Below are 26,593 nucleotides of genomic sequence, written 5' to 3'. Positions count from 1 at the left end.
AGATGGTCCTCACAAAAAGTGACAGTCTTTTATGGTTATAAGCGCTTTCTGGTGAGCAAAGGGTGTGTCGCAAAGCCCATATGGAACTTACCTTGTGATGCAGGCCCAAGTATGATGCTTTTTTTTTTTTCAAATCATGTCCCTCCCCTCTCCCTGTCCCTCAAATCTCTTTCCTAGACAAGAGGTACCTAGACACGTACCGGTATCTCTATAATATTGCCAAGAGGAGTTTCAACATGTCGGGAATTGAGTAAAGGATCCAGGTTTATGAAACTGCAAATATACAATGGATCATGGTTGTCCGGACCTCTCTTTTCCCTTTTGTTTACTTCTCGATTTTAATAAATTTGGATCCCCCACCGGGACTTTATTCGAGAATGTTTAAGTTGGCGCTGGATCAATGAATTAATGTCTCAGCAAATACCACCTCAATTCATCTGTCTCCATCTCGCTGGAGTCCCACAAATTGCCAACATCACCCGACATCTTAGCTTGAGGAGACAGGGCGTCTTGTCCCATTGCCGCAGCGGGTGATTGTGTAGCCACAGATGAGTCATAACGTAAAGTGAATCGGGTATTCTTCTGAGTCCTGAGGGTTGTGTGTTTAGCGGCCTTCTTTTTAGCATGAGTGCGCTTGTTATAACTGTAAACGCTAAATCTGAAGTTCCTGTGTCAGTTGGCAAAGCAATTGTACATTATGTACCGGTATGTTCAGGACAGAACTGTGACTCACCATAAGTAAAGTGCAGGTCCTTTTCAGCGGTTGTCGAGGGCCCACTGAATTTTGTGTCCTACTTCTCTACAATTCTTGAGGGCCTAAAACACTGCGGATGAAGCAAGTCCTAAGGATAAATGCATCAGCATGAGTTGGTGAGATCAAAGAGTCCTAGTGTGATAATATGTCCCCAGTGCAGGACCGAGAAATACACTGTAACCTACGAACATCTGGACGGCTGATCTGAGTCCATTAAGTCCCATCATTGCACTTTCTCTATCTGGCTGATGAATAGACTGGTAACCACTTGCTTTTTAAACAAGCACCTTTGGTTCAAACTGCAAAGATAGTGGTGCTGGGTCCACTTAAAAACCATTTTTGTGCAATAACATCTTGGAGCTTACATTCTACATGTGGCTCTGTTGCCTTTTTAGAAACTTTTCACTTGAAATTTGAGACCTGTTGTACATGTAAGGTCCAAGTCACACGTCCCTGTTGATGTGATGTATGTCCGGTACTGGGAGTGTTCCAAATCTTAGTTTTGTCTCAGTAGGTTTTCCTTATTGTTACCCCAGACATTGGAGTTTTTAGCTTCATAAAAAGTCACGCTTGGCTGGACAAACTGTGCTAGCTGTTGTAACCAAGAGATGGGAAGCATTCTCTTTCAGATAGAACATAACACTCATGCAGAGGTCTTGATTTTTTGATAGATTTTAAGCCAGAGATAGAAAAATTAAGTTGAAATTTGGAAAATGCAAAAATATTACACTGTTTCAAGCCAATTTAAATATTCATATAGAGCTGATTAATTACTCATAAAGACTACTGACCCGCATCAAGTGATTTCCCTAGGGTGAAAGCAGACTCATTTTTGCCGAAACTCATATTCAGGGGATGCAGCAAGGTTATGCAATCCAAAGCAGACAGTGTATTGGTTCCCAGCTACATTGTACAGTAATTGTTCAAAACTTGCTAATCAATTATTCATAATCACTGTCAACGTCTGTCAAATGGTTTTCCTGGGGAAAAAAGCACCCTGTTATTGCCAAATTTCATTTGTGGATCATTTTATCAGGTTATGAAATCCAAAAAGGGACAAAACAGACTGGCCCTCGGTCTGTCACTTAAATTAGGCCAAAAAATTGACTCAAGATGTACAGACTGCCATAAAATAGGACATATGTGATATAAGTGCTGGTCCAGTACTGTGGCATAGTACAGGCTTGAAGAATCCCAAATTTAAGAACTGACACACCCGACTGATCAGCTTCTTGTCTTGCTCAACTTGACTGCAATGGAAAATGCTCCATTCTGAGTCTGTATCGTCATCTTCACTTCACTGCAACCACTGCCACTTTCCGTCTCCATGTGATGGTTTGTGCATTTGCAGCATTGACACAATTCTGTACATTCAGACAGTAGACAAGGCTTTCTTTGTCTTAAAATCCTGATTACATGTTTGCTCCATCACTTGATCACAAGGTGCCACAGCAAATCCATGATTTTTCTGGCGCTGGACTGCAAACTTTCCGCTCATCAGTTTAGAGTGTACTTCAGGATGTGTTGACTCCAGGTCTCTCATCTCAAGATAAATACAGTGGAACATACCTTGAGTGGTTTACTCTTCCAAAGGAGAAGAACCAAGGGATCATATCAAGTACGCACAATAAATGCAGTTGCCAGTCACCCGACTGTGTTGCCCCGTTGAACAATAGCAGTAGCTGGACCATCTCTGTGGATGAATTCCAGAAGGCATACCGGTAGGTTGCATTGTCCCGACACCTTTCCATAACATGCATCTGAAAACGTTCCAGGAACTCATGATGTGCAGACTTCTGTCTTGATACCTTCTTCAAACTGACCTGGGAAAAACTCTCTTGAATACTTGATACCACTCCCAATGCAGCCTCATGGTCAGACTCTGACAGCTGCTCAAGATATTCCTGAAACTGAAGACGGGACAGTGCTTTGGCAATGATCTTATGACGGCAAACACTGCGGCTGTACTAGTGGCCATTGATCACAGTGTTGATAGACCCTTCAGCAACTATGCCAGACTCAGTAGCTACATGTACGTCATGTAGACTTGCATCCCCCAAATCCTTTACCTACATGTACATGTATTACTGCAAATACTTCAAAAATATTAATATTATTATATATAATTTTAAAAATCCTTCACCCCTTTGGCTGCGGCAATGTGAAATTTAGCCCCTTGGGCCCAAGGCCTGTAAGCTCTGTGTTAAATACTGGTAGCAACGTACAAGTACTGGGTGCCGGTACATGTACATACTATCTTGCACTTAAATTTGTTCATATATGCGGGCCAATTTCATAGAGCTGCTTAAGCACAGAATTTGCTTAAGCACAAAAAAACCTTGCTTAATAAACAAAGGTTACCAGCTTAAACTCTGTACCAAAAGACAGGTACATGTAAATACATGTAAATGTACCATTCCAAAACAATATACAATACTCGGGCAGACTTTTCTTTTGGCTGGTAACCTGATTTGTCAAGCAAGGTGTTTTCACGCTTGAACAAATTTTTGGCTTAAGCAACACTATGAAATGTACCGGTATGTTCATCTCAAGCAGACCTACACTGATCCATAAAACCTACTGGGATTCAGCATGCTTGTACAGGTACATGTACACTGTGCATGCATAAGTACATTGTAAGCGTTAGACGTAAGTCCTTCATGTATTAATTATGAAAAATCAGCTCGATTTTTAACTTGACAAAAGTGCAACCAAATGCCAGTTAACATGGTTATCAACACTAGCCATAAGGGGGCACTTTCCAGATCAGAAGGTCCACCACAGCCCCTTCAAATACTTACATGTACTTGGCAGACAGATTCGTAATCAATCCCCAAAGGCGAGTTTAGATACTGTAATATCTCCTCACAAAATCAAACTTCACACCGGCTGCAAAAATTTTGCACGAAGCTGATAATAATCTTGAAGGGCTCATCAGCTGCACTTTAGTGAGCACTTGACCCGTATGGAGTCTTGCAGGTATACATTTGGGTCATATCTTATTTTTACCACTCCAGACATTCTTAAAAGGAGTCTTTGTATCGAAACAATTAAGCAAGCGTAGGGAAAACAATGGCAGCGTGTTGGCATCACCCCGCCTTTAAAAGAAGCTTCAGGCAAGACAATTTGAAATGTTTTCATTTTGCTCTGTACATACATGTACATTTACATGTATATGTATGTACCCGCTAGCTTTGTGTCGTCCCTCATGCTTCTACATGAACATCATCTTATCCCACAGAATCCAGCACCATCCACGTAAATTAAGAAATCCGAGGATGAAAGATATCCAGGACAGTATACAGGTACATGTACCTGAGACTGATTTAGGAAGATACCCAATGAAAGCCGTGTGGCCAAATCAAACAGCCATGAAGTTTGGAGCCACATAGCTTGGAGAATCCTCCAAAAGGGTAGTACATGTATTTGAGGAAAAATTACCACCGGCGGCACTTTATACACATACATGTACATGTACATGTGGGAATGGCACTTCAGCCCTAGCTGTGGTACTCGTATACATGTACATGTACACGTACATATATGGAAATGGCACTTCAGCCCTAGCTGTGCTACTCGTATATGTACATACTGGTACATTTACCGTCATGAGAATGTCGTTTGGTGTTGAAAATCATAATTCTAGCATGTGGTTCACAAAATACATGTACATGTACGGTATATTTGCGACTGTGGTACATGTTTTATGCAGATGGCATTTTACTGTACTTCATAGATTTATAAGGGGTACTTTGACAGTTTGTACATGATACATACTGGTACATGTCATAAAATTTAGCCTTCATTGTACCAGTACATTGTACCAGTTTATATCATGGAACTGGAATAGGAGAACCACTGTAATGTTTGATATTGGTTGTTAGCATGCGGCACTACAGTCCTCATAGGGACTTCATTTTGAACTCAGCGTTCTCTTTTCAGTATCCTCCTCACAGAGATGCTGTCACTTTGAAGTGCTCTCTTCTCAATATCTGCCAATTTTCTCGGTTAATGCACACTCTGCCGGGGTCTTTCAATTTGCCATCCTTTTGAACCGCCCAAGCATGCCCTACACAACGCCTTCAGCAGTTTGCCGCCATGTACCTTGCAGCAATTTAGCCAGCCAAGGTGGAAGAAGTAGGTTACATGTATGTATCTCAAGTCTCTCCGTGTGAACGGCGGCAGAATGTGTCGGCTAAATGTGGCACATCCGATTTCTTGGTCAAACAGAAAGGTGCTTCTAGGGAGGCGCGAATGTGTCACGAGAAGTACCGTACATGTACTTGACGTACAGCTACATGTAAAGGCTTTTGCGATGGAAAATGGGAACGCTGCACCCTCAGAAAATTCCTGCATGTATGCATTTATCCTCCTAGAAATAAAAAAACTTCCCTTTTCGGAACCCGTTTGTTTATTGGTGTGTAATAACAATCACTGCCCTGTGTCTGTCAGTATCTGTCGTTCAAAGGTGCGATACTGTCGTTATCCAGCTGTTTATTGAGCTCACAACATCTGAACATTATTGAAACAATCTCAGCTCACGAGGGAGTTGCTGCCGTTTCTGGTGCAAACTGCTATCCGCCCTGAGAAGAAGCACCTCCTCATGGGCTGAAAAGATCTTCATTTTATTGGCGGCGATGCGACTGCAACGCTCGCATAATTTCCTAGTCATTAGTAAACCACCAATGCCCAGTTCCTACCAAAGGAGCCTCCAGCTCGGATGTACTTACATGTACATCTGTCCTAATACAGGAATGCATTTATGCCTTGGTGGGGAGAGCTGGAGGAGTCACATAGGGCCAGTGTAAAGTGACTTGACCAAGGTTACAACATGTACATGTACATGTAAGTAATGGTACATGTACAGTGGGTAACTAGGAATTGAAATAACTCTATGATTTGAAGAGCGTCGCAAACCCAAACCTATCGGTACCCAGTACATACATGTAGGCCACCTGAACTCATTTAAACTCCTTCAGAATAGGAAACAAGTTCTCTTCAATCTCTTACCACCTTTGTACACTCTGCACTCCTTGGAAATTACTCAATCATAGTGGTATACATGTACCTTTGTCAGTTTGTAGGCTCGTTTTTTTCACTCCACCTTCCTGTTACAAACTGTCATCTTCAATTCTTGGTATGCAGACTCACACTGCTGCCTCCGGGTACACATTGTGTTAGGTTGGGTCAGAATATTTGTCCCATATCCTGTTTACTTCCTCGCTGCAGTCCGTGCATCCTCACGCCTCTGAAATTTTGCCCCTCAAGTTTCCCATCTTAATTCTCTCCTACTGCTTCTCCTTGACCGCTTCTCTCCCTCCTTCCTCCCCCCCCCCATTGCCCAGGGAAGCTACTCAGCGTCAGACGACAGTGCATCGACCTAGGTGCACGGCCCTGCCGGCCCCGCATCAGATCAATACTTTTCATCCACAGTGTGCCGTCCTGCCTGCTGAGGCACATAGCACAACAAAGCATGGCGTGGCATTTTAGCAGGGTACATAGAATGCTGTACTGCATGCAGATTGACTGATATTACCCAGGTGTTTTTCAGAGCGTTCAAAGCCAAGGGGTACAAAATAGATAGATAGATGTTCTATATTAGGTTATAGCCAATCAATATTTTTCATAACGTGGGTATTCTCAAGGAGCAGCAGTGGTCAAAGAACATTGATGGACATTGTGCAAGAAATGCACAGCTTCGTTTCAGATGCCTAGAGATGCTTCACAGCAGCATCTGCTACAGCAAAGTGGTAACAAATGCTCTGAACAAAAGATCGAGGGGTTGTTGACTTGAGCAACCTTTGTTTGTTTATTATAATTCTGCCAGTTCATTTCACAGGTGTTTGACAGGTTTTGGTACAAGTACACATACAGTGTATCTGATATTATTGTTATGCTTCTTATTATTTATTCACCCAAAGCAAAATGACAGAGTTGAACAAGGTACACTAATTAAAGCAAAAGAAGGAAAACAAAATTACAAGGCTGAACAAAGATTACAAAAGAAAAGAAATAGGCAGACGTGGGGACCACAGGCAAACAACAACTGAATACAGTTCAAGGACAAGATGTGTGACTTTTGTGCATGTAAACTAATGATGTTGCACATCATTCAAAGCAAGCTCAGTTGGTTTTTTTTCATCTGAAGTGCCGAGATCGACAGAATGTCTGATGTTACAACTCGCCCCCCCAAAAAAAAACTTTGTCGTGATAAACAAGATAACTTTCCCATGCTACATGTAGAGCAATCCACCAAGTATTTGCCTGGAAGGAACTGCTTTTAACTGTTACTTGTACGCTTGCTTTCCTGCAAGTCACTACCATCGCCCCTCATTGTTCACTTGACTTGCTGCACCACGAACGCAAATGAGGTTAGAACTCTACTAGTTCAATATTTTTTACTGTGTCTATGTTAAACAGATGTTTTCTGCTGATGCACAATACGGATACAATAAACTAAATTTGCAACGTCAATGGCAACTTTTCTGTGACTATCTGGGCATCGCACTGTTATTAATGCAACTTGTCGTGAATGTTTGGAGGCAGAGCCAAGTGGAATGGAATACGACAGCACGGTCTAAATGAAATTATTCCCTCCATTGCATGAACATAAAACATTATACAAGGCTCAAAAGATCCAAAGTGAATCTCTGTATGCGATGAAAAAATCTCCCCCCCCCTCCACCAAAGGAAACATCTGTATCATCTATGAGTTTGGTAACTTGAGCTGACCTCAAAACGAAATGTATGACTAGATGTACTTCCCTAAACCAGTGGATCGAGTGTAACTTACATTTTTCATAGTACAGCGGCACCACGCACTGGGACAAATAATCCGATCACACGTGATGAGATTTAATGGAAGCATTGAACAGCTGTTATGGATGGTTTGCCGGCACATTCTCATTTTCTGTAACCCCCATCCCCACCGGGCCCCCATCAACCATTTCCCCTCTCTCTTTCTCTCTCTGTCTCTCTCTGCTTCGGCTGTAATCATTACTAAGCCCTAACCTCGAATCCTGCGTCCGACAAGAGCACGCACGTTTGCTTTGACGGACCGGGGGGGGGGACTTGTCATGAACTTTCCCAAGGACGCTTGATCCGTGAAGTCGTCCTTTCGGGCAATCCATCATGTCATTTGACTTCCACTTCATGAATAAAAGGAACATTAGTTAGTAATGTGTCCAACGATCTGTAACGGTATTTGCTTTTTTGTAACCGTCAGTATTGTAGCAAGTGATCACTTTGTATGCTGCGCTTGCTTGAGACTATTTATATTGTAGAAGGGTCTTTTCCCCTCTTTGTCAGACCACTAAAGGTGCTGTGCGTCATTTGTCATTTGTGCCTAATGCTCCTTTGATGCAAAAAAAATTTACTCAAATCTAACGATGTATTCCCAAGAACAAACCTGATGAAGTTCCAGCTCAGTGAATACTGAAATCTAAGATTTCATATCAAAAGTTGCTTCGCCATGTTTTGAATTGCGCTTGAATTCAGCATTTGAGGCGCATTATCACGTTAAGTCAAATGCATACATATGTGTACATGTACATGTATACATGTGAAAATGTGCTAACTGATTGTAGTTACCGCATACATGTGTGTGTGTGTCTTGCATGCAAAATGCATCTTAAATGGCTATTAGACCAAGTACACGTATGTCTTTCAACAACAATTGCGCGAGTTCATTATCGGTATACTTTTTAAATAACGACAAAAGACGGACTTTACCTTTAAGGTTAATCAGATTCAGTTCAGCAAAAAGATAACTTCTATGAAGAAGGTGAACTGCACAAGGGAAATTCTCAATTGGCATTAAATACCCGTAAACTTAACAGATACATGTACATGTGCTATTGTGAGCACATCACTCACTGTCACTCACTCAACTGTCCTGTAACCCATCCAGGTCGTAAGGTCACAAATGTATCAATGAGTGCTGCATGAGTCAGTCCATATTTCCCCCAATTGTAAGCGCTGACATCACCTCAAGGAGTAATGGTATACAACACCCTCCTCCTTGGTAACTTTTAACAAAAAACTGTTTAAAAATGAAAAATTTTCAGTTTCTGCAGGTACTTATCAGGATAATCATGTGACTGGTTTAAATGTTTGGAACTTTTTCAAATGTGTTGAATCAATTAGATTGGGACTTTCCAGTACTACATGTACATGTACATGGCACTGTGACTCCTGAAATGCATAGGGTAACTGTACATGTACATGTACGAATAAACATGCCTGTAAAAAGTTAGAGGGCCTGATGTTTCAATGCCAGCAGACTACCGGTATCTCTCAAAGGTCCCGTAACTAAGGCTTGAATCCCTTTCAGAAAGATTTGTCTAGATCTTGAAATGTTTAGCCTGCAGGCTAACGTTTTCATTCGGATGTTCAAACATCCACAATGTGGATGCGCGGTAAACTCAGTGTTAGACTTCTTGAATGAAATTTTGTTTAAACCTGTTTCCTTGGAATACCCTCCTTTTGGCCAGGACCACAACATTATTACATGTACATGTACCAGGACATGCACTTTGTATGCTGAGAGTTGTAAGGAAACTGCTACGGTACGTACATGTACATGTACATTGTACCTCAGCCATGGCGCGCCTAGTGCCAACAAGCTGGACAAGGACGAAGGGGACGTGTACTAGTACATGGAATGAGGCAAGGGCTGCATGCCTGAGATGCACTCCAGAGTGGGCCAGCCAACACCAGCTACAGTGTACATGTACCGGTATAACTTACCCTCTCTGGGTTTTAATTGGACCAGGCCTGTTGTCCATTGTTTTTTGTTTTTTTCCCCCAGTCTATTTGTTATTCGGTTTAAAATGTTGGCCTGGTTTCAAGTCACATTAGTACATCGTGCGTGAACAGGACGTGCACTTGAGCCTTGTCACCGCTGGAAACCTCCAGGGTGCTTGCATCTCCTCTTCCTCCTTCCACCCCCCCCCCCGAATCCCTCATAACCATTTGATAAAATCTGACAGCAAATAACAAGTCGTGTCTTCACTTTCCTTCTTGACACGTGTGACACGTTTGTCATTACTACAGAAGGTCCAGGGTCCACGCATGTGTCAGCCAACTTGCTGTAGGTACCGGTACATGCACTGTACATAAATTCACTGGTATACTGGTACATATTTTTTTTCCTGATGGCCAATTATGTTTGCCGCATCATGAATACGCACATTTTTCACTTTGAATTATGTGTATTCTACAGGACCCGTGGAACCCTAGATGCATCTTTTTGAGCGGCTGAATTTGAACTGAGGACAACCGATTGTTGCCCAAGCCCAATAAACGAGGACATTCCGTCAAAAATAGTTGTTCAAATTGTTTGATCCTGTTTACATGTACCTTTGATCTCCTTACAAGGGGGCTGTTTGTTGCAAAACACAGATGACATTTGTAAGATCGGATTTGTAAAATACTGCAAAATACAAGTGCAAGAGTTGTGGCTTTCATATACGGTATGTTCTAAGTAGTAGGTGCAGTTTGTGTTCTCCAGGCTGTAGTGCATGATATGATGTCACACCGGTACCTTCCTAAGAATTTTAATGCAAACGATATACATGTATGCATGATATGATATGCATAAAGTCACTTGGGCAGGTACATGTAACTCTTAGGCGTGTGTGATGAGACTCATTGATGTTACGTACATGTACATGTACATGTACGTGAAGTTTAGATGGGTTCGGAGGGGGGGTTCGAACAACCGCCTCATTCCCCACTCCCAATCTGCTTAGCATGTGCATCAGCTACACGGTGGCTTTGCTGAAAGGGGTCACAATCTTCATGTACCGGATATCGCTTCATCAGTAGTTGACGCCCGGCACAGCCCTATGGACTTGTGAGGCTGCCTCTGATCTATCTCTACCCATGGATGCTGTTCTCCTACATCAACTTCCATTCTCACCAAGCAGACAAATTTCTTCTTTTCTTTCTTCAGTTCTAAAAAAACCCCAAAAATCTGGAAATTTGTAGCGAAGACCGCGTAAGTCCTTATTCATTGGTTGCTACTCCCTTGATCCATCCCACTGAAAACAGCTCGCTGGAACAGTACTCGTTTTTGATGCAGACACTCTGTGGAAATAAGTGGCACATTACCACCATTTGTTCTTTGCGCTGGCACATTCCACCCTGTCATTATTGAGCCAATTTCGTTCAGGGTGTGACAACCTTACCATCCCTGCATGGATTGAGAACGAATTTACTGTACATATACTGGACTTGTATTGGTAACTGGGTCGTATGAACCCTTTGTTGACTGGGAAAGGTACATGCACCGGTACACACAATTTTAGCCCCTCTCTGAAACAAAAGAGGTTGGGGGGTTAGGGTTATCTGTACATCAAACCATCAACAAAAATCCAGTTAAGTTTACAGTGTTTGAAATTCAAGAAAACTAAATATTTTCCGAGTTTTTTAGTACAAGTACATCCATGTGCGTACTGTACCTACACAAAAAGAAAGGATTAACAACATTAAGAAGCAACGCTAACATTATCGTGTGTATGATCAGTGGGCATCAATCAATTAACTTTTAATTTCCTATTTTGGACAGTCAACATAAATCCCACAGTCCCGAATTCTCAAATTTCCAATTTTCACATGTGGAGGGGCTTTGGTTAAGGATAGTTTTTAATTTCAATCTCTTTATTTGCTTATTTTTTTTTTCGGCCTTCTCATGTGCGCAGACCATTACCTTCTCCAAAGTCTTTGACCTCCCTTCCACCCTGCACAATGGGCACAGCAACAACACGGTGTGCAGTGGCGACGTCAAACTCTCCAACGGGATCATAGAGCACGTCGCTGCCACGGGTGACACGCTGAACATCTACGACGCCCAGAACGACCCCCGCTTTGACAAGGAGCTGGACAAGGCCACCGGATTCCACACCCGCTCCATACTCTGCATGCCCATCCGAGACAACAAGTACCAGATTATCGGTAGGTTTCATTTTTTTTCAATGAAACCTCAATATTGAGGTTTCTCTTTCCCTGAAAGAATTGCTCTTGAGTGCAATGAAGTGCTGTTTGGACAGTGCTAGGGCTTAAACATTGCCACCTGGTTCCTTAGACTATTGGACATGGTGGGCGAAGGACTGTTTTGGAAGTTGTCCTCATATAAAAAGCTGTAATTTTCCCTTGTACATTACTGAAATTTTGTAGAAGTTAGTGAAGGAGCATCATGTTTTGTGAAATCAATTTATACCAGTAGCTCGTGCTCCTAGATATTAGATAAATTTGTTACGCACCTCCCCGAACTATTGTAGGCTGAAGAATTACAACCTACATGTAGCTAAAATCTAGAAAAATGATTCCGGTGTACATGTCCAAAGACGCCAAATGAATTATCCAAATTGCACAGCTTTCAACACTTAGGGCTACCAAAGCTGTCTGCCGACACAGTGTTTACTTTGTATAAAAACTAAAAGCGGGGACCGACAAATTTCTAAACATTAAGATTACATGTACATGTACGTGCTGCCCAAAGCCACAAGTTGTGCTTGATTTGTTTCTGTACAATTTGCTTTTAGTTTTCTCTGTATTTCTATTTTGAGTCCTTCCAAAATCTCTTCACATGTCTCGTCACTTTCACCAGTCCAACACAGGTAACAGGTTTGAACAGTGACAATGGAATGCTCGTATGTGCCACAGTTCATTTGAATAGTTTTTGATATACATGTAGGCTGAAGACCAAAGGGCTCAAAGGGACTCGACCACAACGCTTTTTGGCTTTGACTTTTATGCTTACAGTGTAATGAGCCTGTTTTAAATAGGAAGGATATTCAAGAACGAAGAACGCATACATATACATGCCTGCATACATACAAGTAACCTCAGACAGGCTTCATTTTTGGCATGTGCCGGGGGAGTGTACCAGACTGGCTTATTAGAAATGTAAACGTGATCATTTTTAAGTTGCAGAGGCTGTAGATAACATGCATGTAAATGTATGCAGATATACGGAGTACCGGTACATATTATGTAATCAGAGGCAGATGTTTGACATTGTGCCCAGAAGGACTGACTAAAGTACAGGAATGTTTCATTCATGCACATTTTGTTGTGCTCATGTGCTGCCATTGCATCAGAAATTCAATTGCCTACTAAAAGATCAGATAGCTGATACATACCGTACTTTGAATGCGCTGTGAGCCCTTGACATGTGCGGGCATTGACGACATGCGACGTACACACATGTACGAAACAACACTGGTTCACGAACCGTATGGCTTTTTTTTTTTTACCTTAGCGATATCAGCACCGCTGCTGGAAGACTGCAACACATATCTGGCCGCGGAGCCCCACCTGATCAGGTTGCACTCGCACCATTGATTGAAACAGAGAGGGCTGGTTGGCGACCGATGGCTGCCCTCCGGTTACACGAGACACGTTTTTGGCACGGGTAATGAATTCTGTCGCATCGAGTTCTCCTCTCGAATGCCCGCGCTGCCCCGATTCTTTTTTTCTTTTTTTTTTCTCCTTTCTTCTCGATCTTTTCCCCAGCCCTGCCCAGACTCCAGATTGCGGCCTTTGTTGGCGCGCAAGAATAAACGGCTTTCAGAATGAGCTTCTCTTTGTGTAAGAATCAGTTAACCTGACACTGGAGACCGTTCGGAAATCGGGTGCGAGACTCTGACTAAATGACTACCTCGGGGCATCGTGAAGAGAGGATGCTGATGGAGAAAGCTTAACCACCAGTCCTATTGAAGCAAGAAGTGTACACAACCTACATGCTAAAGAAATGTACTTTGTTGACGTGCGGACCCAGTTGTGGTGCCCGAAACTTGATCTCTGATGGCATTTTAAGTTTGCAGTGCTAAACAGAGAAAGACATATAGACGCAGATGTACCAGTACATGTACATAGCAGAAGGTTCTGGGAGGGTTTGATGGTGGCTTGACAACGCTTTGGTAGGTGTAATCTGCAGTGTCTCTGCTTGGCTCCATAGGTCGATGTCTGTGCCAATGGTTGATCTTGCTGAGTAGTCCATCGATAATTTCACCCAAGTTCGGACAACTGCTTGTTCTTATTGTCGGGTGTGGAAGGTTGATTCAAAAAAGGAAGTAAGGTCGGAGATTTCACAGAGGATCAACTGATCAAATAATGTGATTATTCTGATCGACTGATCTTGCTCAGCAACCCTGAAGTTATTGGGGGCAAAATATGAGTCCCTCGGGTATTAAAATATTATGTCCCCCATCACAGCAGTCAATCATTTTTTTAACAGCTTCTTCTTGAATTCTTTTTGATATTTTCCTCACTTAAGGTCTCCAATTTAATTGAATCAATCAGTGCATGTGCTGCACAGAAACGTGGGACTACACACACTGACTCATTGCGCTGCATATATTGGTTTAATCACTGTCAGACAAACATGTCTTGCTTGATCGACGGCAGTACCTTTATTGTCATAAAAACCATGTTCAGTAAAAATCTGCGTGTGTCTTCAAGCTCCGGAGACAATTAGGTCTACATGTTAATTAAACTTAAGGAAACCAGAAGATTAAACAAACTTCAACTGTGAACAGAAAAAGGCAGTGCTGAAATGGCAGTTTGCAACTCCCACTAGAGTTTACTATCATGTATGTACGTGTATGTCAAACTGGTAGGTACCGGTACAGTACCAGTGAATAGTCTGTCAAGCGATCCCCATGTCAAAGCTTGGACTGTGGGGTGGAGACTAGTTTGTGATATCACAGTGTAATGTCCAATGTTGAGGTTGACATGTGTATTTATCACCCACTCATATGATTGTTTTGGGCCAATGAAAATACATTGTTCAAGACTTTTAGGTTTTTACACCTGATAGTGCAGCTTAATAAAATGGGCTGCAGAGGTGCATCATTATGTAGGGGTATGTACATGTACATATACTGTACGGTACGGTACATTGTACATGTACAGCTTATATGCCTGTATGTCCATGGTTGTGATGAAAACATCATAAACCAAGTCTCTGGAACATCATGCACACACTGTACCAGTATGTACAGTACCATATGGGGAACCAAGCTGGAACCAGTTCTAGAACTTTTTCATAGTTCTATAACTATATTGTGTTGAAAGTATTGTTTCTCGTGCAAAAGAAATCATCTGTTGGAGGATTGATCAATTGATAATTAATAATTAGTTTCTGTAGAACAAGGCCCAGAGAAATGTGTACATGTACATGAAGTACAGGTTCAAGACAACATGAGTGAGGGATATACCCGGTACAGAGCAGTTTTCTCCATATCTCGCACAGGATCAGTAAAGAACACTGGTCCAGTTGCACCTGTGGTTAGGGCTGATTCAATTTGAATAATTCACTGTGCAAATATTTGACCGTCAGATCGTTGATGAATGAGCCATATACATTGTACATGTACAAAATCAGTTGCAATAATACACACAATTGTCGTAATGATCAATGCAATAGCTTCTCACATCTAGAAATATCTCCAGCCATTGATACATTGTACGTCTGGACCACAGTATACATGTACATTGAATTAATTTTTTTCCAGAAGAGAAGACTGTTTTTCTACTCACGCTGGTCAACTTTACCTCAAGGGACCCTAGAGGAAGAAGCTAAATGACATCAGTGGTTGTTCCTTCTTTCCAAGAACTAAAAAAGGTGTCATGTCAGTTGCATAAAACAAGGGCCCTTTAAACAACTGGAAAGATTAAACATCTGTTTGGAGTGCACTTTATTCAACAGTTGGTGAAACAAAAATTGTTTGCATTTGCCTCTCCAGGTGTGGCACAGATTCTGAACCGGACAGATGGCTTCCCTTTCGACGAAAATGACGAACAGTTGTTTGAGGTAAGGTCAAAATGTGACCGTGATTGTGCTTGTGTAGGGAGCTCAGTTAAAGTGTACATGTGTAGTCATACCATCGGTGTGCGTGACTGAGCGTCAATATACGGGCGTGGCTGGGGAGAGCATAGAATCGATTTCTAAGTGGGATGCTGAAGTGGAAGGTGGGGGGGGACCTATCAACCTCCAGTATCGGGCATCAGTGTTTGTATTGCCCCAGCTGCAACTCTGACACAGAACTTCAGCATTCATATGACAGTGAATGGCATGCGAGAAGCTTAGGGTATAGCCCCCTGGCCTGTTCGTACAAAGATGGGTGGCTGTATACATGCCCTTGATTTCTTCTGTCAAATTCTGAATTTGTGTAGGCCCATGTGTGCATGTAGACCCACGTGGCCTGATGTACATGTACTGTGTAGCACCTTCATCCCACCTGTTATCAGTGCCTCCCAATGGGTAAAAACAGCCAATGTTTATCCATGTCAGGGGAGACATTTTGTAGTCTCTTGATAGGATTGCTCAATGATTCTCATGTACTGTGTAATGGGCCCAGCCACAAACTACTGTTGAAAGTAGAGTATGGTATGATATGTACACCGTACCGATACATGTAAGGGGCCATTGCTGTCATTTAAAGAATACGGGAAAGGCCATTTGAAACTCTCGAGGTCAATATGTTTAGCGCAGTTTTTGTGAGTGTATGCTTGTGACATTACCTCGTCTCCCTCCTCTGTGCTCTGAAGAGACAAACCGCAGCCTGTACAATAGGGCCCGTTGAGTTCACACCTCGCAAATGTGTCAAGTCCAGGACATACTGGTACTCATTCAAAATTTTCAACAAGTAAATTCAGATTTTTTTTTTTTCCAGAGGAGTTGTTTTGCTTGCTTCGAGATCTTCTCGTGGCATTTGGAGTCGCATTTCACTTCCAGTGCTGAGCAGTCTTGACTTGTATTTCACGTGAATAGTACCTGGAAGGCCTAAATGTTTTGCGCAGCACCGTCCTCACATGCGTGGCATATACAGTACTGCATGCCCTTTTTAATATCTGGAGGTTGAAATGGATCATCCCACTATTTTGTTCAAGGACGGCAAAACTCTTATATCACATTACAGGTGCATAGAGGGATTTCCTGTAATAATGAATCATGCCATTAGGCATGTGGTTCAGTGCACACAAAATCTGCCCGCTCATTAGTCAACTTGCATTATAAGGCCTATGATACTGGTGTACTCTCGCGCTTCAACTAGGGCAGCCATGTGACCTTTCCTCACAACAGCTGTTAATCTTAGCTTCAACCTATGCCATTACGAAAAATTGAAAAAACCTTTGTCAAAGGATTTTTGCAGCTCAGTCAAATTTTCTAATTTTTATCGGATACACATACATGTCAGACAGGGTAATGTTGTCTGTATGACAGATGGCATGGAAGAAATCAGATCGGAATCAAAAGTGTGAAAAGTCAGTTTTTTAGCGGATTTCAGCTTGTTTGTTTACTGTAGGTGTTGACCCTGAATTTCAGCTTTTTTGTGCACCTGTTGTGTACAAACGTATGGAGACTTTTTACATAATTCATCGTTTTGCCAGCTGTTTCCAGCTTTAATTTTAAGTGGCCACTCACACCCCTGCAGAATTCAGCCGGCCCGACATCGCATCTCCTTTTCTCTTGTCGATGCTTCGAAGCTCACATATATTGCATAATTTATACAAAGTTGACGAAACTGCAATACCGGCAGTATTGTCATGTCACGTCTTCCCCTGCGCCCTGTTCGCTCGCTGAGTGAGCACAGAGGGAGAAATCAGGGAATGTGGTCTGATTGAATTATCTGCATATTGTAGATAAAAGTACTCCGTTGGACGGGGGGGGGGGAACATGTGATTGAATGCGGGCCGGGGACGTTGAGGCTGACAGCTGGAGCGGTGGATATGTGTTAGAGGAATCACAAGGGAGACAGGGCTTGCTGATGAGGCACAAAGGGGGAAGGGAGACCTGAGGGTACACAGTAGCTGGGAATTTTAGGATTTGTCAAAAAAGGGAGGAGAGGGGTTAAATTCAACACATCGGCAGTTCTCCACGAAAGTGGAAATTGTAGTCCTGCAGTTAAAGAGATCTCATTGTTGGTTATTCATGAACAAAGAGAATTTTTTTGAGAAAAGGGCGTGCGAATCTGAACAGGTGGTGCCATCACCGGTACATGTTCCTTGGAATTGCATTTCTAGTTTTGAATAATTTCATTTTGTTCCTCAGGTCCAAAAATCAAAACTTAGATTTCTGGACCTGTCTGTCTGAAATGCTTTTCATTTCATCCTCATCAGTTAATGTTATGACAAGCATACAGTGTACGCGTACATGTATTTCTCTTCACCAGTTATTCCACATTCAAAATGAAACTTTTTTTAACCAAATACCCTCTGCCATTTTCTTATCACAAAAATATCAAATACCAAAGGCCTAATATGCTTCTTTATTCATTTAGAGGGTAGACAGAGGTCATTGCATTATCCTGTCTCTTCTGAAGAATGTACATGTACATAGGAGTACACCTTGTCAGTCATATTTCTCGAACGATCGCTGCCCAGTTTTCTTAATGTACGCGCAACAAGCGTTGTGTCTCTGTGATCCCGCGGTTCTTTCTCCATTTTAGTATGAACATGTACACAGCATAAGCCCACCTTAACTGCAATGTGCATATAGATTACGTGTAGGTACATGTACATACACTGTACACGCACACACAGGTACTACTGCTAGGTACCCGAGTCGACTGGTTTGCGGTTGCACACTGTATAGAGCATGTATGGGGAGCTGAGAAGTTTCACGTATTCATAATGCACTAGCAGTCCATGCACTCCAAAATTCCAGTACAGTAAACTGGTTTCAGCCCCAGATGTACCGTATTTGAAGCTTGACACCAAAGCTTCCCTTGGTCTGGTCCGGTCCCAGGTACAAAATACTCAAACATAAGAGAACAAACATGCCTTGTCTCTCCTTTCAGCTTTTCTTTCCGTATAATTGGTTGCCATATTTGATTTATTCCACAAGCACAAAATCCAGAGCCTGTCTGTCCTGCAGATAATTGACAGAATAATATTTCTGTGTGTTTTGTCAGATTTTGTGCATGTGCGGTAACTTGTGTATTTTGCAAATGTGTGTACACCTGGCCAGTGGCTCCTCGTTTCAATATTCTCCGTACAGCACTGCTCAGAACAGCAAATAAATTTGTGTGCACAGCACATGCACAGCAGGTTTTATTCCACTAGTCTTGTTTCAAGTGATTGTGAAGTGAAACCTTGAGAGTTCTCATACGTAGAGTATCCAATAAAAGCAACTAATCATTGAGAATTATTGTCGAGAGAAATTTGCTACTAGATTTGGAGATTATTGTCAAATTTGTGTGGATTTTGATAATTTCCTCAGAATTTTCCTAGATTTAAGGGTATTCCCTAAGAATTTCTTTATTTTTTTTCATTCCCTTTAAATTCCTTCAAGAGTAATAATCAGTCCTTAAAATGAAATTACCTGGAAAGTGGAAGTACTCACATGTACATGTAGGTCTGCATAGTCCTAAGTTCAGTTGTAAGCCAGAGGGAAAGTTTCCAGCCAGAGCGACATTGTGCTTGATCATTTCTTTAGTCCTAGCACTGACCTTTAACGTAAACAAAGTCTATCCATGGCCAGAAAGTTGTTTGAGCTGCAGGCGTCCGGCAGGGGAATACCACATGTAGAAGTAGTTGTCACCATTTGATTTGACCCATTTGGCCAATGTTTCATCTCTGTACCCATCTGTACTATACATGCACTTCGGTCCAGAGTCACGATCACATGACAAGCCACAAGCACATGTGTTCACTGGTCAGTCAGGTACAGTACTGGCACATTACCGGTACCTTGATTTCCCACTGTTGAAAGTGTCACTTTCTACTGCTTTACGAGTGTGACCTCGGTTATGAGGTAGAAGCTACACTGGTACTACATAAGTTGATGAATGTCCTTGTGAGATGTGCAGTTAGGGGACAGTGAAGCATTATTTCTGTTAGGATGGTCATTGTCCTTCACATCGTTTGCCACTGTTCATCTCCTTTAATTTAAGCTGTGCAAATGTTGCTCTAATTTTACTGTAATAATGCAGCCAGATGACAACAGGTTGCCTCCAAAGAAGAGGTTTCTCTCTTTGGAAACTCTGTTCCAAACATAAGATCAGAAATGTGACTTTTGAGCAGGCCAGCATCAGCATGAAGAAAAATTCCTATTTTGTACAAATGGTTTGTGAAATCTGCACCAAAAAAGGAAGACACCTAAGGTTTCCAACATTACCAGGGACAGAATTAACCAGTTTACTCTGAGAGTTCAATTTTAAATGAAATGATGGCAGTTTCCTGCTGAAGTGTTGAATTTACTAGATAAAACTTTCTTCTGTTGACAATTTTAGTAAAATGCAGTGTTCTACTATAAACAATAAAATATATTTCACTAATGTTCCCTAGGACTCCTAAGCTATTACCGTGATATAACAAAACAATTGCCTGCTTTGATAGGGTTCATGAATTTTGTGCACCCTTGGGCCAGATTAGGACTCCCAAGGCAAGCTGAGGATTCCGTTTACTCCCCTGGGGTGTACAAAACACCATGGATCCCATCAGAGCAGACAATAAAATTTGTATAAGGTAGATAACAAAAATTCCATGGGAGTCATCTTGAGGGTTATTTGTCAGACACTGAAGTGATCATGTTCACATTCACCAAATCAGTAATTATCATACCATTACAAGATTGCGGTTATTATCCAAAGTCAACCGCTATCTCGAGACAACCCCCCCCCCCAGCCACGGTGCAGTCTGGTATGATGTACATGTACACGTATTTGCTCTCTGCCGTGAAGGAAGAAGAGCAAAAACTGGTTGCCATGGTTACTAAAGGTTTCCTCTATTTGCACTCCCTTCCCCTCACTGTCATCCCAGAGGTGTAAATTGATAGAGGTGGCTTTTAGGTTCCCCTCGTCCACTAAGTATACAGCCGCTTGTAGTTTGAGGATGGCAGTGTACACATGTGGGCATATTGCTAACTTCTCAGTGAGTGTCATTGTATCTCACTAGCTCTGTCAGGCACTGGAAAATTTAACCAAAGGAAAAAGAAAAAAGGTTTTGGGGGAACAGGAAATGCCTGCGATGTACATGTACATTATGAAGTGGTTACAATGTATCGTGTGTCTATCAACACTCTGCTGGAAAAATCTGCTGGCTGACTGTTCCGTGCTATCCCCCGTCAGCACAAAATTAATAATCTAACAAATACAGCTTTCAAAGTCCCCAAATTCACATGAATTTGACCTTGCTCATGTGTGGAGCTGCTGTTCCCACCGAGTCATATTTAATGAAGTTCTTGTGCTGCGGTACATTTAGTGGTAGATTGTAGAAATTTAAGTGGAAAAACTTAACTTAAACACTCTAGAAGAATTGGAACTGAATAGGGCAATAAAGTTGGGCACTTCAGTTCTTATTTCCCTGAACTTGATATTTAGGGTACCTTGCACGTATACCGGTACACACAAGGTGACACCTGAGGAAACTTGGTCTCTCGGTTGTACTGGCCTGCATCCCTCAGTATCTGTACGAAGTACGTTTGCAGAGGGATCCCCAAAAATCAGGATGTGGACTGAGGTCTGGAACCTGATCTGTGGTATTGCCTTTCACCATGATGAATCATGGATTAGCTCCCGCCCACATCCAGGGACCAGATTTGGCATTTTTTTTTTTTTTATTGATATTCAAGCAAAGCGACCAGGGCCACTGGAAACTTATCTGGACGATTTAATCGCAGAAGTCAGGAACGGGAGAAAGATTCTCGAGTGACTTTCACAGTAAGACTGTGGGATGTCATCAGAGCATCGTTACTTGCATCTTACAATTCCACAAATTACAGTTTAATCGTTTAAAAAAAAGTAGGTTCAAAGTTTGTCTGTGCTGCTTTCCACGGGTCTGGGTTACTACTCGTATGATTTTTGTTTAGATTTCAGAGGAGAATGTTCTTCCAAGATTAGCTTTTAATTTTGTTTCATCAGCAACAAAGAAAGAAAGAAAGTTGATTTTCAATGGGCCACAAAAATTTAAATGACACACAAGGACTAAAAGTAACAATTTGAAAAATAATAATAATAAAGGTAAGCATAAAAAATGTGACTTCAAAACAAATGGATCAGCAATTATGCCAGTCTTATTTTCTACCCTACAGTTTATACATACAGTATACATTGTAGCATAGCGAATTCCTAGTTAACAACATACCGAGTATCAAAAGGCCTTAAATTCACTGATGCAATTCATTCAGTAGTTTTAGCCGTTTGTCCAGAATTTTTCTCTGGTATAGATGCATATTGTACTAGTACATACATGTACAGTACATGTACATGTACCAGTATATACCACGCACATGTGACAACAAAATCAGCTGGAGTGGCGGTGAAAAGGTGTTAGTTTTTGTGTGCTTTTTTTCTGTGTTTTTTTTTTCAATACTCTCTCAGGCAAATAGTTGACTGGCTGCAGTGGGGACTTGAAAGGAGTCTTGAGATGTGAATTCTTCAGGCAACTTGTAAAAACACAGTGTCGAGGGGACAAGCTGTTTTCAGTAAATCAAATGTCACTTGTTCAATATATTGATAAAATTTACCTAACAAAGCACCTGCAGTTACTCAATGTATTCACTGCTATTTTCTTAATTCTTAGTTTGCCACGATATTGAGATTGTTATCTTATTAAGTGTACATGTATGTCTCAACTGTACACATAGAAACTGGCTTTGCGTTTTCCTTCATTCCTTGATTAATTCCAGTTTGTTGACTGGTGTCCTACATGTAATTTTCCTTTCTTTCTGTGAAATACAAATAACTTGTGCACACAGACGTATTCCTGCAGTAGCATGATGCTCTTACCAAATCCTCAGAAACATACATGTACACATACGTGCATATTGACTCCACACATGTAGTACCGTTTGTGAACATTTCTGCACACAAAAAGTTGTGGCAAAAGTGTCACAACCCACTTGCATGTACGGCCAGGCATCTCCTTTCTTTTTTGGGGGGGGGGGGTATTTTAAGTTGGTTGACCATTAAATTCTTGCACCACAAGTGGAGTTGTTTCAAAACAAGCCTGACCAATTTGACTGGCTATTTATTCCTTACAAGAAAACTTCCTCAAGCTACTGTTACATGTACGTGCATGTACGCATTCCGCTAGATTGTATCGGCAAAATAGTGGCCACGGATGGTATTGCTGTTATTTTACAGAGACATTAAAGTGAGTCTTGTTTTCAAATAAAAAACTTGTTTTTGTTTGTTTGCTTCACAAAGTAAAAGTAGACAGACAAGTTTAGTAACGGTCTTTCAGGTCTTAATCATGTTCGGTTGGTTTTTTCATCCCTTTTGTTACAGCGGCTCAAGATTGTTTGCTGTTCTTTCCTTCCTCTTTCCAGTACATCTTTACGTCCAGTGGCCATTTTTTTTCACTTTGCTCAACTCCCACTTACCCTGTTTCCAGCATCAATTTTGTTGTTGCCCTCTGGCTGACAGGGGTCTCCTGCACTCCCCTCCCCCCCGCCTTCTTCCCCAACCTGCGTTTTCCTGATTGAATTGAAGATATGCATGACTGCATTGCTTCACATTCCCTGGGAAATGTCAGGACGCCCGCCCGCCCCCTCCCAATCGCTGTAAAGAAGTCCGCTTCACACTCATGCCAGGTTGCCATTTAGGCGGCCCCACTCCAATATCCCTCCCATTTTCAAGTGATATCGATGAATGAAGTCTAAACTCTTGGATCTCCAGACCAAGGTATCGTACTCGTACTGCAGTAAACAAAAAAAGGGTTGGGGGAGGGGGCGGAGAATAATGCGTCAGGCAGAAATGGTATCCAGCTTAAGACTGTTCAGGGGACTAGCATGCAAAGTTGGCATCTGCACGTAAGCTACCATGATGATTCTGTTTTCAGAAGATGTGGTTCACAGCACCCACTGGCCCTTAAGTTCATTTTATTGCTGAGATGCCCGACACCAGTTTCATAAAACTCAGCGCAATTAAAATCTGTAAGCTCGGAGGACACATGAACACACACAAAAAACGTACTGGTCAAAATTCCCTGCATTGCGTATTGTTGTTGACTGGTTTTCAGCTAGTTGCTGCTGAGCATGTCAAGTTTGCAAGCAACTTTTGTGTACATGTACGCAACAGATCTTCCGTAGTAGTTAGGACATACATTCGACATTTTTCATGTTTTCTGAGGACCAAAAACAGTGTGGGGACTCAGAAATGTCCACACAAGTCGGTTCAGATTTCCCTAACAAAAGAACCTGCTCCCTGAACACGGTGAATGCCTATCAAATAGTACGTATGGTACATTGTATCTCATTTGGAATCAAGTTGGCGTTTGTACCGGTATGTTGCTTGATATTTTGCATAATTTACAAATTAAGTTAAATTAAACTTAGTTCCATATTTGCCTTCCGCCTCATTATTTCGGACATTTTGGAGGGAGATTAACATGTACATATACCAGTAATTGTGCAAATTGGTTTGAATCACGCATGAGATTTTATTGTTTCTTTTCTCAGAGCATACACTGGCATCGGCTAGGACAATTAGCATTCTACACAAGTCAGAAATACATGTCATTGCAGCACAGTGATTAAAATTTCCGGCTTTTTAATGAGTCCGATTCGTGAATGTGATTGGGAAAAAAAAATAGTTCCCCTTATCGTCCTCCCCCTCCCCCCTTGTGCAAACATGGTCGATGCTGAGACGCAGGCAAACTTCCAAATGGTACTTGTGTCCTGGCCGTGACTTCCCATGAGAATTCCCCATTTCTTTTGGGTAAATCCAACCACCTCAGATGCAGTCTCTCCCCCCCCCCGTTTGATTTTGCATGTTGTGCACGTCCATTTGTCTAGGAGACAACCCCCCCCCTTTTTAAGAAGCTGCCGCGGCGTGGGCCTGCATTCATGAGATTGGATGCGTTTCACTAATTATTGGCTTCGCTGGGTAATGGGTTTTTGATAAATGTGGCCGGCATTCAGGTTGACTTGATAAGGAGGGGGGGATGTGTATGTCAGTGCCTCAGGCATGTTGGACCTGTTTCTAGCATAATCTGTACAGTGCATTGAAGTGATGCTTGTGCTTACTGCCATTCAAGAGATGAGTTTTGGAGCTGTTTTCCTGCGTTGTTTATCATTTTGAATGCCGATGTGGACCTCTGCGGTGGTGTGACCTAGTTGTTAGATGAGTTGTACATTGTAGATAAATTTTTCTGTATACACGAGTTGTAATTTCCTCCCAAAACTGGTACAGTTTTAAAACATTGCAGTTGATAGTATTAATTGGTTTTAAAGTGCTTGCTGTAGCAATTTTTTATTCAAGAAAAATCTCCCAAATATTTGCTCCCCCTTAAGGCCAGTTCATACAAGAGCTTTTCAATGTGCAAATCAACGTAAATGCGACATCGCCAAAGATTTGCAGCACAAGTTGGTTGGAGTTGAAATGCATTCAACTTGTGCATATTTGCAATGCGAACATTTGATCTCATGTCACAAATTCGCAATTGTGTTTGCTTCCTCACCAAGTATGAACTGGCCTTTAGAGTGCAAATGACTGTGAAGCTTTGCATCATTTCTCCATATTGGATAGCAGTCGATACTGGGGCTGGTTTACATTGTATCGATACCTGTGGAATGATCTAGTACACTGCTTGCACATGAAATAATGTGTTAATCCTGATCGTGTGCAATGTTTCTCCCGGCATCTTTCAAACCCAGCTCACACAGGCTTCATGCTCACTTACGGTAATCTATCCGTAGAGAAGTGTTTGACATCAGTAGATCCCGCTGAATTGTGCAAGTTATTTTTTCCCCCTCTTGGCTCATTAAGCATGTACATGTATCAACCGCGATTTTTATCCGGTGGCCTCCGCGGGCTTTATGCAGCACCTGCATGGCAGCTTGAGGAGAGCGGTCTCCCCGTGTAGGCCCCTCCGGCTCACACCTGCTAACCCTCATAACTGGCCCGAAGGTGTCAGGCTTTTCAGCCGAGGGTGACAAGTGAAATGACTAACAACATGTTTGCTCTGTTCCATTAATAGTATGTGTAACGCGAGGAAGGTCATGACCGGACTATCGTGTACATGTAGTGGGCAATGAGAACCTCCAGGCAGCAGAACGGAATGCATTAACTTGTCATGGTTAATAACTTGTCTCCTTATTTAGGGATTTGAAAATTCTTGTTTTTCCTTCAAGTTTACCTCCCATGCTTTGGTAGCTCCGGTAATTGGAAAACATTAAACCAAGTCTGTAGGTCAGCCAGTAGTTTTACTTTGAGGAGTCTTAAATGTTACATTCTAAAAACTCTTTTCTGGGTTGAGGTAATTTGAGAGAAGAGAGTGGAGATCCTGACAGTCAGAGTTGGCCAAAAAAAAGTTGGGAGGGGGCTGACAAACCCAACTCTCTCCAAACTTTTTTTTTGTTAATTGATTTCGACGTTTTTGTCCTTATGATCTTATAACTTGACCTGGATGCCGAGTGGACAGTGAAAGCTGACCCACCAAGGTCTGGAAGATGATACTTGGCGTTGATATGGATCCTGATCAGATAAGTACCTCCGACCTCCCCCCTCCCACTATCCTTAATATCCCGAAGCAACCTGTTGTCCAGGTAGCGGCTATTTGGAGAAGGATCAATACCCGGTATAGACGCATCCTCCAGGGCTGGGGGAGTTGTGTAATGAGATTGAGGCTCAGACTAAGTTTCTTGCCTCCCCTAGGAACAGTAGGATGCAGCCGTGCCGTCTGCTTAGATGGGGATGATGGAGTCTTCAGAGACTTCATCCGAGATGGCGTTTGTTGACACTGTGATCTACCGGTGATGTTAACGTCAGGCCACTTCTCACTTTTTGTTGAGACAAACAATTTAAAGTGTGTTGCTAGAGACAGTTACTTGCAAAAGTATGTTAGATGAAAACAAGCTGTTTTCTGGCAATTTCTGGAGGAGGT

At 42.1% G+C, this 26,593-nt stretch overlaps 1 protein-coding gene across 1 annotated transcript in view; it reads left to right on the top strand.

Moving 5' to 3' along the window:
• LOC110984544 (dual 3',5'-cyclic-AMP and -GMP phosphodiesterase 11A-like) overlaps positions 1-26,593 on the top strand; it is a 78,164-nt gene that overhangs the window by 30,948 nt on the left and 20,623 nt on the right. Inside the window, exons 5-6 of the mRNA XM_022244833.2 lie at positions 11,458-11,710; positions 15,508-15,575. Coding sequence (XP_022100525.1) covers positions 11,458-11,710; positions 15,508-15,575 — 321 coding nt within the window. The remainder of the gene's footprint in view (positions 1-11,457; positions 11,711-15,507; positions 15,576-26,593) is intronic.

The sequence above is a fragment of the Acanthaster planci genome, linkage group LG08 (genome assembly GCF_054643075.1).
Source record: "Acanthaster planci isolate LZ-2023a linkage group LG08, COTS_SCS, whole genome shotgun sequence".
Taxonomy (NCBI): domain Eukaryota; kingdom Metazoa; phylum Echinodermata; class Asteroidea; order Valvatida; family Acanthasteridae; genus Acanthaster; species Acanthaster planci.
The sequence above is the reverse complement of the archived record's forward strand: the minus strand, read 5'-3'. Positions and strand labels throughout refer to the sequence as shown.